The sequence below is a fragment of the Lissotriton helveticus genome, chromosome 12 (assembly GCF_964261635.1).
Source record: "Lissotriton helveticus chromosome 12, aLisHel1.1, whole genome shotgun sequence".
Lineage (NCBI taxonomy): Eukaryota > Metazoa > Chordata > Amphibia > Caudata > Salamandridae > Lissotriton > Lissotriton helveticus.
This window is the reverse complement of record NC_136073.1, coordinates 458,355,779-458,374,010: the sequence shown is the minus strand read 5'-3', so window position 1 is coordinate 458,374,010 and position 18,232 is coordinate 458,355,779. Positions and strand designations below refer to the sequence as shown.

The following is an 18,232-nucleotide window of genomic DNA, read 5'->3' as shown; positions in this document are numbered from 1 at the left end:
TGGATCTAATGTGCTCGAAAAATAAGCACAGGGCTTGTATTGACCTGCTTGATCTTGTGTGAGGACAGATAATGCTGTACCTTCGCGTTCAGTAACGAAAAGTGTAAAAGGCTTACTGTAGTTCGGTGTAGCTAGAACTGGAGCTTGACATAGGGCTTTCTTTAACTCGTTGAAACTAAGTGTATGGTCAGATGTCCAAGGGAGGACAGTCGATACGGCTGCCTCCTGTGTCGTTAACTGTATCAGTGGCTTGGCTAGAAATGCATACTGGGGAATCCATTGTCTACAATAAGAAGTAAGGCCGATAAAGGCACGTACCTCCTTCTGGGTTCTGGGCTGGGGAAGACTCGCTATTAACTGGATACGGTCGGGTGTCAACTGCCTACCCCTCTTGGACAGCAAGTGTCCTAAGTATACCACTTGCTGGACACAGAATTGAAGCTTCGAAGGTGACACCTTGTGCCCCATCTCGGCTAGAAAATACAGAACTGTAAGTGATGCTCGCTCGCAAGCACGTTCAGAACGGGCTGTGATCAGTAGATCATCGACATACTGGAGCAGGGCAGTGTCAGTTGGCATGTGAATGTTGTCTAGTTGTCTCTTGAGTGCTTGACTGTAAATACTAGGGCTTTCTGTGAATCCTTGAGGAGCGCGTGTAAACATATAGCTCCTTCCATTTAAACAAAATCCGAAAAGAAACTGGCTGTCTGGATGAATTGGAACACTAAAAAATGCATTCTTGAGGTCAATAACAGTAAAAAACATGGCTTCGGAATCAATGGCTGTTAACAGGGAAGAAATGTCTGGAACAACTGGGTACTGAGGAATAATACATTTATTAAGCTCTCGTAAATCAATCACTAATCGATATACTGGGGGTGCATTTGGATCAGTACGTTTCATGACTGGAATGATCGGAGAATTGCATACATTGGAGTCAGTTTCTACAACTACTCCTTGAGCCATCAGCTCGTCAATAATTTTGGATAAGGCTGCTACAGCCTCAGGTGGCAATCTGTACTGCCTGATTCGTGGTAACACTACACCTGGTTTGAGAGTCACACGATAGGGTGTGATTTGCATGTAACCTACATCAGTTGGACCTTGCGCCCATAAATGCTGTGGAACATTAGACAATCTTGAATCAAAATCTCGTAATACATAGTGACCCTTAAAGTCACGTAGGAACAGACGTATTCCCTCTGGGGAACAGCAAATAACTGCACCTAATTCTTTCAATGTCTTAATGCCTAATAGATTTTCTGGACATGACTTAGTAAGTAACAGATCAGTAGTACGGGACAATGGACCTACTTCTAGAGTAACTGGCTTTGATATTTCATTAACTATGGGTTTTCCTGAAAATCCAAGGGAAACATTTCTTGAGCCTGAGAGCGGAGCCCCTGGAACTTCGGCATGACTAATTGTGGTCCTACTTGCCCCTGTATCGATCAAAAACTTTCTGTCTTTCCCTAATACTTGACTATGAACATAGGGACCTTCTTGGTCTACAGGTATCTCGATGAGAGGCAAGCCTACCTCCCTCTCTAGGCTGTTTCATGAATATGACTGATACTCTGGATACTCGGACTGTGCATACTGGTACATCTGCTGTGTAACATGCTGTGTTGCAGCAATAGGCTGCGGTGCTGGAACTGTCTGTTGTGCATTCTGTGGCTGAGGAGTCTGTGAAACTTGTTCTTGTCTAGGCGGACGTGGTCTTTCTTTAGTCTTACCAGTAGCTATGTTGTGTTTCAGAACTGCACACTCGTTTATAAAATGACCTGGCTGTTTACAATAATTGCAGTTCCCTTTAACGGAAGCCGCAGGATGACTGGCTTGATTCGGACCCCTCTTCTGACTGTCTTGAGGAATAGATTGTGCAACTAGCACTTTCATTTTCGTGTCTTTCATACGTTTTCTTTCGTGTTCTTGCTCTTCTCTGATTCTATTCTGGTGGTACTGGAGCATCTGGAGCATCTGGGACGGAGTATTTGCTTGCCAGGTGCTTTCGACTTTCAAAACTCGGTTTTTAATTTGTGGACTTGAATTCTCGACTAATTTGGTAACGAAAAGATGAGGGTATGACTCACTACTTGTCTTGAGACCACTGTTAATACTGAAACATTTCTCAAATCTAGAATAAAAATCACTAATGTCTTCATCTTGTTTCTGTTTACAGGCTGAGATTGCATCCCAGTCTTCTTTCCTAGTTGTCAATAATCTGGGTAAAACTTGAATCAATAATTCTGGTAATTCTTTACATTTATCTCCAAGACCGGTACCTGGTACTCGTGCCTTGTCTTCAGCTTCTAGAGCTGCCCAATCGATCTTTTTCTCTCCCACCTCCCATTCTTTTTCCTTTAACTTTTCATACACCCCTGCGGGTAGCAGGACCTTTAACATTTTAATGATATCTGGGTAAGTGTATTCTCCCATACGGAGCATGTCTTTTAATTCTCTATGGAACCCCGCTGGATCTTTGTCATGACAGGGAATTAATTTCTTCATTTCAAGAAGTTCCATCTTTGATATTGGAGTGTATACAAACACTCGTTGCATTACGCCACCCGCCCCTTGGACTGGGTGGACTTCTCGTAGCGGATTCTGTCTGTCTATGTAGAATGGTTTACTTTCTGGGGGTGAGACATGAACAAAATGCGGATTCAGGAACGTTCTATACTTGTGGCGCTGTTCTAGAATGACACTAATTAAATCGGTACCTAGACCTCTCCATCTGTACTGGAGTAACTCGTTCAGGATATCATGTAACGGGCCTGGATCAGAATGTTGACCCTCATACTGAGTAATGAGGTGCTGGATCATATACATACCCACCAGTCGTTGCTCGGCTGGGGGAAATTTCAGAAACATTTGTGCCACTATTTCGTCTGGAAAAGTGGTAGAATCAGTAATCCATCGGACTGCTGATCGGGCTAGTTCTTGTTCGTGCATAGTACTTAATTCGCTATAACCGACTCGTGATTTCAGAATGCGATCGGTAGCTTGAAATACTTGTTCTAGGGAATCTTGTTCTGGTGCTAGATGATGAAAAATAGACTTAGGTTCTGGACGTAAATGGCGATCTGGAAATCTGGATTTTCCTACATACGCTATTCTGGCGGGATTCTCGTCTTCCTCTTCAGGATCAGAGATACTTTCTTTCTCGCTTACTTGTGCTGCTTTACGCTGTTCGTGTAACCTTATTATTTCTTTACGAATTTTCTTGTACATACTTTCCATGGCACTAATGGTCTTGTGCTTACCCTCGGCTATATTATCACTCCACCTTGTTAGAATTCTCATTTCGGCGGGATCTTTAGACGGGTAATCTTGTTCTCTTATTAAACAATTGATCAGGAACTTTAATATCATGAGCTGAATCTCGGCTTTCCTTTGAGACATGATTTCGCCAATACTTTCTGGATCATCCCCTGTACGGATGAAACGATATATTCTGTCTAGATCTTCTTTCATATTTGGTAAGGTGACTAGATACTCGGTCACCCTTCTTACGCGTACGGAATATAAAACCATATTATACTCGCCTGGGACTGTGTCATAGACACATTCGGCAAGGGCTTGTCTGATTTCTGTAACAGACTTATTGCTTTTTGGAGTACGCTGTGATGCTTGAGCATGTAATTCGAGTGCTGATAAACGCTTGTGTGGCGGCGGGGTTTGAGGAGGACCTCCTCCTGCGGCCCCTATACTAGAATCGTCGACTGACATTCTTCGTGCTTGCAGGGTCGGTAATTGTAACGTGGGCTGAACTTGTATGGCAGGCTGACCCGGGGGTACCGTAACAGGTACTCCGGTGCCTGGAGGAACGGGAAGTGCCTGATTTACAGGGACAGGTGGAGCGCGAACTGGATTTGCATATTCTGGAACTGTGTCGTCCAAATAGGACGAAATAAAAATATCAGCTGCGGTCGGTTGGTGACGTAGCTTGGTCGGAACTAATGGTGGCGGGAAATTACTGGGTGCCTCTGGGGTCGCTTTTGGCAAGCCTTCGGCAAGGAGAGGATACATACCCTTAATAAGGGCATGCCTCTGTCTGTCTGACTGTTCGACTTTGACTTGTTCACCTATCTCGATTAATTCTCTTTCTTGGGCTCGTTCTTGGGATTCTCTACTTAACTCTGACTTTCTGACTTCCTTTTCCGTTCTTCTATGCGCTTCCTTACGCCATAACTCGATGGCATCTTTCTGTGACTGTCTGGCTTTCTTTTTCCATAATGCTTCTTCTACTCGCATAATACATTCGGCATCCCATGTACCCGATACGGGCCATCTATACTTTTCTTCTAACTGTTTGGTATACTCTACCCATAAATCTAGATACAATATGGCGCTTATGCCATGTTTCTGATACATAAAGTGACCTGGACTGTCCCTAGGCGGAACAGGAACTGCTGCTTCCAGCAGACCCTTTCTAGTTTTTAACTGACGTAACTTGGAAAAGAGCGGCATTTCTAAACTTGAATCGGAACACAATACAATACACGAAAAACAATAACAATTGGGAAAACAATTCAGGCATACCACGACGTTGAAAATACATTAAACAACATTATAAATAACAGTTCGAACAGAATACTACCTGAAAATACTGAAAACAGAAACAGAACAGAATTCTCGAGAACGGAACAGACTAGAGTTACTGGATGCACTGCTGTAACAGTACGGAACATACCGGTCCCATAAAGGAACGCATCAAGACCCGTATCCACCTAGGTGAACACTTCGTTTGTGGGCTTGGGTACCACCAACCCACGGACCAGGAGTCAATTTAGACTGACCCTGTCTAGACACTACCCCAGCAATGGTACTCACCGGGCAGCACGGAACGGAAGGCCTCGGACGGGACTGGACTACGACGGACTTCGGACTTCGGACTTCGGACTTCAGTTACGGGTGGGCCTCCGGATACCTCGGACCTTGGACTCTCGGCTTGGGCTCTGGTCGGGACTCGCCGCGTTCCTCCACCGTCTCGTTCGGATGCTGGACCGCCTCCTCCGTCTCCTCCGTGGGCCTGAGGGATACTTGGAGCAGAAATATCTGCCGGTGCACGGTATGGTTCCGTCACGACTGCAGAGGGTCAGGGGGTCGGCGTGGCTTCACCGACGCGTGGGGAAAGGGCAAGTCCCTATTCGGGCGCCATTATGTGGTAAATAAATAAATAATACCCTATTTTTGACTAGACTTATAGCATAACAGATAGCTCAATAAAATAAGAGTCAAGATTCGAGGTAGTAGGAGTTTCTGCAGGTTTATTACAGCATAAGGACAGGATCAGGACAACCTGCATAGGAATAGGACAATAAGGCCCGGCAGCTGCCGGGGCTGGGTCTGGGATGAGCGCGCTAACATTTAATAACAAAACATTGACTTATATACATAGCGCAAACACATAGCATTACATTGCAGTAGGCGTAACAGTGGGTGGAGTAGAAGGCGTGACGCGTAGCAGTCGCGAGAGATAAGAGAAATAAGAGGTGTAACTGGGAGTTTACTTAGACATGTGATGGAAAACGTAACAGAATATGTCATGGATGGGCGGAAACATTGGAGGGGGCTACCTAAGGAGCCGGGACCTCTAACCTAATGGTGCGCGAAAACTGGCAATGACGTGTTACTAGGAGAAGCTGGGGGCTACGAACTCTGTGCTAGGAGCAGAGACTAGAGTCTGAAGGGTCGGAGCGACATGTACCTAAACCCTATCTGGTATCTACTGTTTAGGGAACATGTTGATATAAACTAGAAGTCATGAGGGGAAAAGCTAACTTGATTCTAAGACTGGACCATGCATTATTCTACATGTAGTGCGTGAAGAATATTAAATGACCATTAAATACAGTATTTTCTCTAACGTGGAGACAAGAAGGCTAGACAATGACGGAAACTATTGATGCAGTTCAGTAGCTTAGGAATGCAGAGGAGGAGGACTGAACTGATAACTGGAACTATAACATACTTTTGGCAGACTCAGAGGCAGAGCCGGGGTGCACCGGGCACTGCAAGGCAGGAAGTGAGTGAAGGGTCGAGGATACAGGTGGGGGCTGTATCGCTCCTTAGCGAGGCTTTCAGGAGACAGGAGCTGAATCTGTGGTCCGGGCCCTTTTGAGGCCTGGAAACGGGGACTTTATAATTGAATAACGTGCACACTGAGAAACGTGGCAACATTACTTACATAGGCCTGATATTCGTAGTATTCACGAGGATTGGAAACTAACATACCAGAGGTGGACACAACTGTAATTGCGTCATTAATCGGACATGGGGAATAACATATGCATATTGGTCATGCACACATAACATATGATGGATGAAGCGTAGGGACACAGAACATGGCAAAATTTACTTTTCCACATCCGCCTGGAACGACTCTTGGTGGCCAGAGGCCCTTGGAAAAGCACCCTTCCCGACGGATCACGCACGGAACCTAGGCGTCATCCTGGATTCCTCGCTCTCGATGACCAGACAAGTCAACGCCGTCTCTTCATCTTGCTTCAACATTCTTCGCATGCTCAAAAAAACATTTCGCTGGATCCCCACCGAAACTAGAAAAACGGTCACCCACGCACTGGTTACAAGCCGCCTGGACTACGGAAACACCCTTTACGCCGGTACCACCGCAAAACTTCAGAAAAAAACTCCAACGCATCCAGAACGCATCAGCCAGACTCATATTAGACATCCCGCGTAAAGAACACATTTCTGGTCACCTGAAAAACCTCCACTGGCTCCCCGTCAATAAGAGGATAACTTTCCGCCTCCTCACCCACGCACACAAAGCTCTTTACGAACTTGGACCCGAATGCCTCAATACACGTCTTTCCTTCTACACCCCCCCCCCCGCCAGCTGCGCTCTTCCAACCAAGCCCTCGCTGCTGTTCCCCGCGTCAACAAAACCACCATGGGAGGAAGATCATTCTCCTACCTAGCGGCCAAAACCTGGAACTCACTTCCCATGCACCTTGGTCTCACTCATAACCACCTAGCATTCAGAAAGCAACTTAAAACCTGGATATTCGAGAAGTAATTCCCCACCCCTCTTCAAGCGCCTTGAGACCCTCTGGGTATGTAGCGCGCTATATAAATTTATTGACTTGACTTGACTGACTCTTCTAAATAACAATTTGGTATGAGATGCATCAATGTTTTGTGACCAAAATCTTATTTCAAAATATTGAAAAGTTAAAGACTCCCAAGTTGGGGTCTTTTGCCGAAGGGAAGAGGTTTGTTGAGGAGTACATCCAGTGGACTGCTAACAAATCTAAAACAAAATTAAAAAAAAGATAAACTGTTATTTTTAACCACAGCCCCTCTACCTTGGAAAAACAAGCTGCATTAAAAAATGAAAAGTTTTCTTTTTTAAAAGGTGATCGCAGACATGGTGGTCTGCTCACCATAGGAAGCCACTATCCCTTTGACTGCCACCAATTGGAGTCAGTCTCAATTTGTGACCCACCTAATTAATAATCATGAGATTGGCCAAATTGCAACCCACTCCGTAGTGGAATTTTATGAGCCGACCTTTTGGAAAAAGTATAAATTCTTAAATTTCTTTACAAGTTGCAAAAATACTGTCCGCAAACTGCAAACAGTGTTAGTACATTGGACCAGTACATTTTTCTGCAACCTCCGCTAAGTTCTGTGGAAAACTATGCCTCTTTATGAAGCTTTCAGAAGGTTCTGCTTTACCACATTTGGGTGGCACTCATGACTTTTCTGACAATTTATGTTGCATGGATTACCATTTAATGGTAACAAAGTGCCATTGTACAAGATTATGGCTAAATCATATACCAATAAATTATGTTGTACCTAAAAATCAATGTTTTTCTATCGACTTGCACTTACTTTGTCTTTATAGTATAGGCAATCAATATATTGTCACTGTAAATTTAGGTTGAGTTAGAATAGTAAACCTACCCTCTCCAATGTGTGCTTCCTTGAAGATATATTGGAAGTAGATATTGTGCAGTTGACAGAAGTGCAGGTCGATATTCCTGTCCTTGAAATTCTGACACACAACCATAAGAAATAATCCTTCTGATACAAACTATTTGCTTCACCCAGAGTCCAAACCTGATTCGTGTATAATCAAGAACAGCCCAGGGACCAATCTTTCATTTGTTACTATCCTCTCAGAGTCCATTTTCTGTTGCAACAGCTTGTGACAGTATAACTATGATAGTACACGATTATCATGAGTAAACTTATGTGCAGTGTCTCCCCCACTTCAAGTGTCAGGAACCCCGCATCCCAACTCGTCACAATAAACACTCATGATAACCAAGATTGCTCAGTGAGTTGAACACTTGTGGCTCTGTGTCTGGATATTGGCAGGGCCAGTTAACTCAGTCATCCTATTGAGTTCGATGCATTGAGTACTTTTAAATTAAGTAATAGTAAGACCAGCTATTTACAGCCCTAAAAATTGGCAAAGCGGTGTCAACAAATGTTATAGATAAATAAGTTCCTAGTTTTATTATAATATACTGAAATTGAAAAAGATAGTTCAGGATTGGGAGCTGGCGGTTGCAATAGACTTCACGACAATAAGAACGCCCTAGCAACCAAAATAATTTAGTGCAAAAATAATTTTCTAAAAGAAAAACCATTTTTTTACTATCTTCATTTGTGGTTAAGGATAAAGTTTGTAATAGTGATAAAGATTCAACTGCATTCTGGATGTCATTGCTGGAGAACCATTGTATCGGAGGCAGTAAGTATTTTTTTCATTTTTGTTGTCTGGAGTGGACAATGTAAATTGTGGTTCCTGTGGCCATAAGCTCCAGGCCAGGATCAGTGTGGCTTACCAAATGATTTGGTCAGTCACACTGGCAAATATGTGTCTGGAAGTGGAGAAAAAGATGTGGCCTGAGGTATAAAGTGCATGCCTAGTAAACATCTGCTTGCCCTGTGTCCCCTTCAGTCAAACCTCATGGCTTTCTGCCATTTAAGTGTGCGGTGGCCGCCTCACTGGTCTCTCTCTGGTATTTTCTAGCACGAGGACGCTCTGGCCCAGCAGGCCTTCGAAGATGCTCGCAGAAGAACCCGCGAGTTCGAGGACCGAGACCGCTCTCATCGTGAGGAAATGGAGGTGAGGGTTTTACGGCCACTCTGCCAGTAACTGGTTAGTACCTTCCTGTAAATACTCTTTTGTTTCCAGTAGTTGTCGTTCATGTGACTTTGTAGTTTCTCTCTCTTGTTATGGTTACTGTTTGGTCCCTTTCGTACTGGTGGTTGAAATGGCTGCATAACTTCCATTTACCAAACACTGATTTGGCACGTTTGTGTCTTTTCCGCTTCTGCTCATCAGTCAAGACTCTAACATGATAGCTTAAAACATTTAATAATAGTTCTAGAGACCTAACACTCTTCTTGGGAGTTTGTTGATCAGTTGTCTTTCAATTGAAGTTGACAGATTAATAAGTAAATACGTTGATGATTGCATTTTTTTCATTGTACACCATGAAGGTACCAACAAATGTTTCGCTCAGTCACATAGTATGCATGAGTGGTTTCTCAAGGTGTTTCGTAATAGTAGAAAGCTGCTAGATTTGTAGTATTGCCATGGAACATGAGTCACGGTAACCATGCTGGGTCTGCAGATTCAATAATTGGTCAACGGTCCTCCCTTGCCAGTTGTTCCTTGTTGTAAGAAACACTATCTTCCGGCGTTCAGTGGCCCATGAAAAGATTTGGAGGTCTCTGCTTAATTTCCAGTTAGAGCCAGGCCCAATTCTCTTCTATCACGAGCCACAACATGACAAGTGGCAGTGATTTCCATGGTTGCTGGTAGTCCCAGCAGAGAGGCCAAGATTGAGTGGATGAAAGAAGGAGGCTATTTCTTCCTAGGTACGTCGACTCATGTCCTCAGCCTCCAGTGAAAGACTTCCATAGCTTATCTCACACTCAAGCTGGTTGTAGTCAGCCCAGCTGAAGAGGCCTCTCTGCATGGCTTCTTGTACATCAATGGCCGATGGTGACGGCTTCTGGCTAGCCCTATGCTGAAGGTTCATATAATAAACAGCTGGGTGTGTAAACCGTCCCGCTGCGCCACTCCCTTTCCTCACTGCATATGTATATGTATATGTATATGTATATGTATATGTATATATATATATATATATATATATATATATATATATATATATATTATTTTTTTTTTTTTTGTTAGTCATCCCGAAGCTGCTTGCTCCGTTGTTTATTATCACGGGCGTGTTCAGTTAGTAATAAGCTTGCGAGCAGGGCCCCCAAGTTTCTCTGGCCCTTACCTTCTCATTGACCCGGTCTTCGCCCTGGGCGACTCGCAGCCTGACTTGTGCAATAACGCGCCTTTTGTTCCTCGTGCGTTACACGGGAGCGTGAGAATGCACGTTCTGCCTCCAAAACTGTTCACGCAAGCCCCCGTGAACAAAAGGCACTCTGTAAACCGTCCCAGACGGAGTCTTTTTACTAGTGTTAAAATGCCCCGCGTGCAATTCCATCTGACTGGAATGAGCGGGAAGTGAGGTGTTTTGGACGCGCTCCATGCTAATATGGGCGCGTGTCACCGGCTCGTCAGTTTTAATCCTGAAAGGGATGGTGTGTGAGTGTGTCGTGTCGGGGCACGCAGGAGTTGGCAAGTGGCACTTACCGCCCCCTCAGAACCTCTCAAAGTTGTACACACAACGGGAGCCTCAAGGAGGACGACAATGACCCCGTTTTTTTTTAGAAAGGGGGGTTCGCCTTTGTCTGGGTTGCAGAAGACTTGTGTAAGAGCACCCGTTTATAGGCCACGTGGAGATATATCCTACTTGGCGATGAGTTTATGTAGGACACATTGCCTGTGTGAGCTTTCAAAAACCAGCATCTACTAAAATAGACCAGTGAGAATTGTTGTAAGCTGGTCAGTCTAGAGGGCCTGGGTGTTTGACGTCTGTCAGTCTAGAGGGCCTGTGTGTTTGAAGCCTGTCAGTCTAGAGGGCCTGTGTGTTTGAAGCCTGTCAGTCTAGAGGGCCTGTGGGTTTGAAGCCTGTCAGTATAGAGGGCCTGTGTGTGTAAGCCTGTCAGCCTAGAGGGCCTGTGGGTTTGAAGCCTGTGAGCCCAGAGGGCCTGTGAGTTTGAAGACTGTCAGTCTATAGAGCCTGTGTGTTTGAAGCCTGTCCACCTAGATGGCCTGTGTGTTGTAAACCTGTCAGCCTAGAGGGCCTGTGGGTTTGACGCCTGTCAGCCTAGAGGGCCTGTGAGTTTGAAGCCTGTCAGTCTAAAGAGCCTGTGTGTTGTAAGCCTGTCAGCCTAGAGGGCCTGTGGGTTTGAAGCCTGTCAGCCTAGAGGGCCTGTGTGTTTGAAGCCTGTCAGTCTAGAGGGCCTGTGGGTTTGAAGCCTGTCAGTATAGAGGGCCTGTGTGTGTAAGCCTGTCAGCCTAGAGGGCCTGTGGGTTTGAAGCCTGTGAGCCCAGAGGGCCTGTGAGTTTGAAGACTGTCAGTCTATAGAGCCTGTGTGTTTGAAGCCTGTCCACCTAGATGGCCTGTGTGTTGTAAACCTGTCAGCCTAGAGGGCCTGTGGGTTTGACGCCTGTCAGCCTAGAGGGCCTGTGAGTTTGAAGCCTGTCAGTCTAAAGAGCCTGTGTGTTGTAAGCCTGTCAGCCTAGAGGGCCTGTGGGTTTGAAGCCTGTCAGCCTAGAGGGCCTGTGTGTTTGAAGCCTGTCAGTCTACAGAGCCTGTGTGTTTGCAGCATGTCAGTCTACAGAGCCTGTGTGTTTGAAGCCTGTCAGTCTAAAGGTCCTGTGGGTTTGAAGAATGTCAGTCTAAAGGGCCTGTGGGTTTGAAGAATGTCAGTCTAAAGGGCCTGTGTGTTTGAATAATGTCAGTCTAGAGTGCCTGTGTGTTTGAAGACTGTCCGTCTAGAGGGCCTGTGTGGTTGAAGAATGTCAGTCTACAGGGCCTATGTGATTGAAGAATGTCAGTCTAGAGGGACTGTGTGTTTGAAGAATGTCAGTCTACAGGGCCTGTGTGATTGAAGAATGTCAGTCTAGAGGGACTGTGGGTTTGAAGCCTGTTAGTCTAGAGGGCCTGTGTGTTTGAAGACTGTCAGTCTAGAGGGCCTGTGTGTTTGAAGAATGTCAGTCTAGAGGGCCTGTGTGTTTGAAGAATGTCAGTCTAGAGGGCCTGTGGGTTTGAAGCCTGTCAGTCTAGAGGGCCTGTGTGGTTGAAGAATGTCAGTCTACAGGGCCTGTGTGATTGAAGAATGTCAGTCTAGAGGGACTGTGGGTTTGAAGCCTGTCAGTCTAGAGGGCCTGTGGGTTTCAAGCCTTTTACTCTAGAGGGACTGTGTGTTTGAAGAATGTCAGTCTAGAGGGCCTGTGTGTTTGAAGACTGTCCGTCTAGAGGGCCTGTGTGGTTGAAGAATGTCAGTCTACAGGGCCTGTGTGATTGAAGAATGCCAGTCTAGAGGGACTGTGGGTTTGAAGCCTGTTAGTCTAGAGGGCCTGTGTGTTTGAAGACTGTCAGTCTAGAGGGCCTGTCGGTTTGAAGAATGTCAGTCTAGAGGGCCTGTGGGTTTGAAGCATGTCAGTCTAGAGGGCCGGGGTGTTCGACGCCTGTCAATCTAGAGAACCTGTGGGTTTGAAGCCTGTCAGTCTAGAGGGCCTGTGTGTTTGAAGCCTGTTAGTCTAGAGGGCCTGTGTGTTTAAAGCCTGTCAGACTAGAGGGCCTGTGTGTTGTAAGCCTGTCAGTCTAGAGGGCCGGGGTGTTTGAAGCCTGTCAGTGTAGAGGGCCTCTGTGTTTGAAGCCTGTCAGTCTAGAGGGCCTGTGTGTTTGAAGCCTGTCAGTCTAGAGGGCCTGTGTGTCTGAAGCCTGTCAGTCTAGAGGGCCTGTGTGTTTGAAGCCTGTCAGTCTAGAGGGCCTGTGGGTTTGAAGTCCGTCAACCTATTGGGCCTGTGTGTTGTAAGCCTGTCAGTCTAGTGGGCCTGTGTGTTGTAAACCTGTCTGTCTAAAGGGCCTGTGGGTTTGAAGCCTGTCAGTATCGAGGGCCTGTGTGTTTGAAGCCTGTCAGCCTAGAAGGCCTGTGTGTCGTAAGCCTGTTAGTCTAGAGGGCCTCTGTGTTTGAAGCCTGTCAGTCTAGAGGGATGGTGAGTTTGAAGCCTGTCAGTCTAGAGGGCCTGTGTGTTTTAAGAATGTCAGTCTAGAGAGCCAGTGTGTTTGAAACCTGTCAGTCTAGAGGGCCTGTGTGTTTGAAGCCTTTCAGTCTAGAGACCCTGTGGGTTTGAAGACTGTCAGTCTAGAGGGCCTGTGTGTTTTAAGCCTGTCAGTCTAGAGGACCTGTGGGTTTGAAGCCTGTTAGTCTAGAGGGCCTGCGTGTTTGAAGAATGTCAGTCTAGAGGGCCGGGGTGCTCGACGCCTGTCAATCTAGAGGGCCTGTGTGTTTGAAGTCTGTCAGTTTAGAGGGCCTGTGTGTATGAAGCCTGTCAGTCTAGAGGGCCTGTGTGTTGTAAACCTGTCAGTCTAGAGGGGCGGGGTGTTTGAAGCCTGTCAGTCTAGAGGGCCTGTGTGTATGAAGCCTGTCAGTCTAGAGGGCCTCTGTGTTGTAAACCTGTCAGTCTAGAGGGGCAGGGTGTTTGAAGCCTGTCAGTATACAGGGCCTGTGTGTTTGAAGAACGTCAGTCTAGAGGGCCTGTGTGTTTGAAGACTGTCAGTCTAGAGGGCCTGTGTGTTTTAAGCCTGGCAGTCTAGAGGACCTGTGGGTTTGAAGCCTGTTAGTCTAGAGGGCCTGCGTGATCGAAGAATGTCAGTCTAGAGGGCCGGGGTGCTCGACGCCTGTCAATCTAGAGGGCCTGTGTGTTTGAAGCCTGTCAGTCTAGAGGGCCTGTGGGTTTGAAGTTTGTCAGCCTAGTGGGCCTGTGTGTTGTAAACCTGCCAGTCTAGAGGGCCTGTGTGTTTGAAGACTGCCAGTCTAGAGGGCTGGGGTGTTTGAAGCCTGTCAGTCTAGAGGGCCTGTGTGTTTGAAGCCTGTCAGTCTAGAGGGCATGTGTTTGAAGCCTGTCATTCTAGAGGGCCTGTGTGTTGTAAACCTGCCAGTCTAGAGGGCTGGGGTGTTTGAAGCCTGTCAGTCTAGCGGGCCTGTGTGTTTGAAGCCCGTCAGTCTAGAGGGCCTGTGTGTTATAAACCTGTCAGTCTAGAGGGGCGGGGTGTTTGAAGCCTGTCAGTATACAGGGCCTGTGTGTTTGAAGCCTGTCAGTCTAGAGGGCCTGTGTGTTTGAAGCCTGTCAGTCAAGAGGGCCTGTGTGTTTGAAGCCTGTCAGTCTAGAGGGCATGTGTGTTTGAAGACTGTCAGTCTAGCGGGCCTGTGTGTTGTAAACCTGTCAGTCTAGAGGGGCGGGGTGTTTGAAGCCTGTCAGTCTAGAGGGCCTGTGTGTTTGAAGCCTGTCAGTCTAGAGGGCCTGTGTGTTTGAAGCCTGTCAGTCTAGAGGGCATGTGTGTTTGAAGACTGTCAGTCTAGAGGGCATGTGTGTTTGAAGACTGTCAGTCTAGATGGCCTGTGTGTTTGAAGCCTGTCAGTCTAGAGGGCATGTGTGTTTGAAGACTGTCAGTCTAGAGGGCATGTGTGTTTGAAGACTGTCAGTCTAGATGGCCTGTGTGTTTGAAGCCTGTCAGTCTAGAGGGCATGTGTGTTTGAAGACTGTCAGTCTAGATGGCCTGTGTGTTTGAAGCCTGTCAGTCTAGAGGGCATGTGTGTTTGAAGACTGTCAGTCTAGAGGGCATGTGTGTTTGAAGAATGTCAGTCTAGATGGCCTGTGTGTTTGAAGACTGTCAGTCTAGATGGCCTGTGTGTTTGAAGCCTGTCAGTCTAGAGGGCATGTGTGTTTGAAGCCTGTCAGTCTAGAGGGCCTGTGTGTTTGAAGCCTGTCAGTCTAGAGGGCCTGTGTGTTTGAAGCCTGTCAGTCTAGAGGGCATGTGTGTTTGAAGACTGTCAGTCTAGAGGGCATGTGTGTTTGAAGACTGTCAGTCTAGGTGGCCTGTGTGTTTGAAGCCTGTCAGTCTAGAGGGCATGTGTGTTTGAAGACTGTCAGTCTAGATGGCATGTGTGTTTGAAGACTGTCAGTCTAGAGGGCATGTGTGTTTGACGTCTGTCAGTCTAGAGGGCCTGTGTGTTTGAAGACTGTCAGTCTAGATGGCCTGTGTGTTTGAAGCCTGTCAGTGTAGATGGCCTGTGTGTTTGAAGCCTGTCAGTCTAGAGGGCATGTGTGTTTGAAGACTGTCAGTCTAGCAGGCCTGTGTGTTTGAAGCCTGTCAGTCTAGAGGGCATGTGTGTTTGACGACAGCCAGTCTAGATGGCCTGTGTGTTTGAAGCCTGTCAGTCTAGAGGGCCTGTTGGTCTGTCGGGGATTCCCTGTGATCTAAGGTGGGTACTGCATGGACATGTTTTTCATGAATGGATGGCCCCAATTAGGGCCTCCTTAGGGATGTTTTGAGCTCCAAGTGAGTTAACATTTTGCTTCTGGCGTGCTCTCCTTCCCCCTTAGAAAAACGACAGATGAATGCAGGCCATTTATAGCCATTGTGCACCACCACTAGGTGGTGCCGTAAGAGTGATTCCCTGCCCACTTTTATGGGAGTTCCTGCCAGACCACATAATACAAGGCTCTCTTCAGTGCTTCATTTAAAACAATGTCGATTCCACCGAGTTTCTTTCTTGCAGCTCCCCACGCTTCTTTTATCTCACAACTACAGGTTCTTTTTCATCTCTGGCAACTCTCGCTGTCACTGTTTTCTTGTGTTTCTCTTCCTACTCCTGTCTTCTTTTTCTGCATTTCTCTGTCATGTTTTGGGTCAAAGTCTGATGTTAAAAGTAAGGGCTGGTGCCACCACCTGCAACAACCAACCACCTGCACAAATCAAGTACTGTTCCCACTCCAATGACTTATCAGAGCTCTGGCCAACCAAAATAATTTCCTCCAGGGGTTCAGAATACATGGAAGGTTGGATAAGATTGAGTGTTTCCCCAAAAGACACCATCCCATCTCTTGAAATGTTATTTTTTTCTTTTCTGCCAGGCATTTGTTGCCCTTAGTGGGAAGGGTATGCCCAGACATGTGTCCTGTGTTCTCTATGCCACCAGATTCAGGCTAGCCTGGCTTATGAGGGGTTATACCCCAAAACCAGGATGCTTGTTTCCGCTCCAAAGAGGGCTTGGCTTGGCAATTCCGGTTGGACGTTTCCCATGGGGAGTAGGGTCAAGTCTGATTTGCATATGGCTGAGTCCCGGGCTCTAAGTGGGCCGGGCCCTGCCAGTGCAGAGCACCAGCAGTTCTAACAAGCATTTGCAATGCAATAGGTCTCGCATTTATGAGATTTTAAGCTATTGTCAATGGCATAGCTCAAACTCTTGTAAATGCAATACCTATTTCACTTCAAAGAAGCGGCCGCCATTGTCCGGGGCCGCTTGAAAGGCACAAGGTGAGGAAAGCACGTTGTGCCTACAGTAGGAGAAACTCATTAACCCCTTAAGTGCTGCTGTCGGCCGTTGGACGTCGCGAGCACTACCTTCGTAGTGCTGCGCACGTCCAACGGCCGACGCGGCCCCGCCCATTTTTGAGGAAGTGCCGCACTGCCGCGAAATCGCGGCCGCGGCCTACAGGTTAATGAAAGGAGGGCTGACAGACTAAATAAGACATACCGTGTCGCAACAGAAATGAAAGGGCCAGTCGCCATGGAAGGTCGCAAATTCAGACAAGGCTGTACCAAGGAGGGACTAACAAGCCTAATAACGACTCGCAAGCCAGCGTTTACGAAGCAAAAATGACACAAGCCAATGACAAATATGGGCGGAGAGTGGGTGGGGCTTCAAATCCAAACTCCAGTACTGCATGCCTCGCAGCAGCACATGCGCTGCCCAGGCTCGACCTAAAAAGTAAGTGCTAAGATGGGTCCCTATTGGGCTCTCCATGTTTGTCGTGACTCTCAGGGTGAAAACAAAATCTAAACTTTGCAGCAGTACCACTCCTCCCTGCCTTTGATTTCACTTCAAAGAGACTCGTTATAGTTCTTTCACCGTCTCATCATTTCTGAACGGAAGCATTTTCAATGTTATATACAAGTAAGCCATAGTTGTTGCTTATTTATCTTAAGTAACTAACAACCACTGGCTAAACCAATAGTCCTGGCTTGTTGTAGGTGTAATGTTACTTGTTGTATTATATATCTGGATGCAATGACAGAAATTCCAGTTGGGCAGCGCACTATGCTAAGCACAGGTGTTTAGTTTATGTGTTTTTAAGCTATGCCCTTAATTACATTGTCATGCCCCTTTGAGAGACCCCCAAGTTTTTTCATCCCGCATAAAGCACTGGCTGGGTCTAAACTGGAATGGTGTGGCGTGTAAAAAAATAATGGATTTAACTCAGATCTGTGACTGGAGGTGAATGATTGATTTGTGCAGCATTCTGTCCATCATCTGTTCTTTTTGCCTTACATTCCGGGAGGGACTCCACCAAGCCTGTGCTGAGACTAGAATTAACTAATATAATGAAAAATAAACCGTGCCTTTCACCAAGGAGGGGCAGTTGTGTTTTTACAATTGATTACCAAATACCCTCAACAAACATATTTCTGAGCTGCATGTTTTTCATTTTGCAGAAATGCTAGCCACCTCAATGCGACATGAGAAACTGTTAATGTGGTTTACTGGCTTACTGCCATACCTGACACTCCACAGACAGGCATTCACACCCACACTTCAACCACTGACGGAAACGTGTATGATTTGGGTTAATCTCTTTATCTCCACGTGCAACACCTTTTAAATATGTGTAATATGATTCATTTTGGGGTACAAAATAACTCACTGTCCCATTTAATTATTCCGCCACCCATCTGCTGCAGCGTCACATCCTGGCTTCTAGAGTCTAATTTTAACCAAACTTCACACACCCAAGATTGCTATATGTATAGATTCTCCTCAATGACGTGCATCCTGCTGTCCGTTCCAGTAAGGTTTGCAGTGTAACAAAAACTTAAAATAAATAGGGCAAAATTAAGGTCCTAGCTCCCAAATCTTGGCATTTCAGTGACCTGTGCAGTAGCACCGAGCTGTGGGATTCAGAGACAAACGGCATCGCTTGCCACAAACAATGTTTCCCTGTGCCTCTAAGCTCCCCTCCAAAGCCCCAGCCCAGGACTGGGCATACTGGCATCACACTCTCTTTCTGTTGTCCCTGTAACTCCCACCTTATCCTCTC

At 46.4% G+C, this 18,232-nt stretch overlaps 1 protein-coding gene across 4 annotated transcripts in view; it reads left to right on the top strand.

Annotated features, from left to right (window-relative positions):
- Positions 1–18,232, top strand: part of CBFB (core-binding factor subunit beta) — a 220,125-nt gene that overhangs the window by 142,912 nt on the left and 58,981 nt on the right. For 2 of the 4 annotated variants that reach the window (XM_078670411.1, XM_078670414.1), the window contains exon 5: positions 9,017–9,112. In XM_078670411.1, the coding sequence (XP_078526537.1) occupies positions 9,017–9,112 (96 nt within the window). Of the gene's footprint in view, positions 1–9,016; positions 9,146–18,232 lie in introns of all 4 variants that reach the window. The other 2 variants (XM_078670413.1, XM_078670412.1) reach the window with 1 other exon arrangement.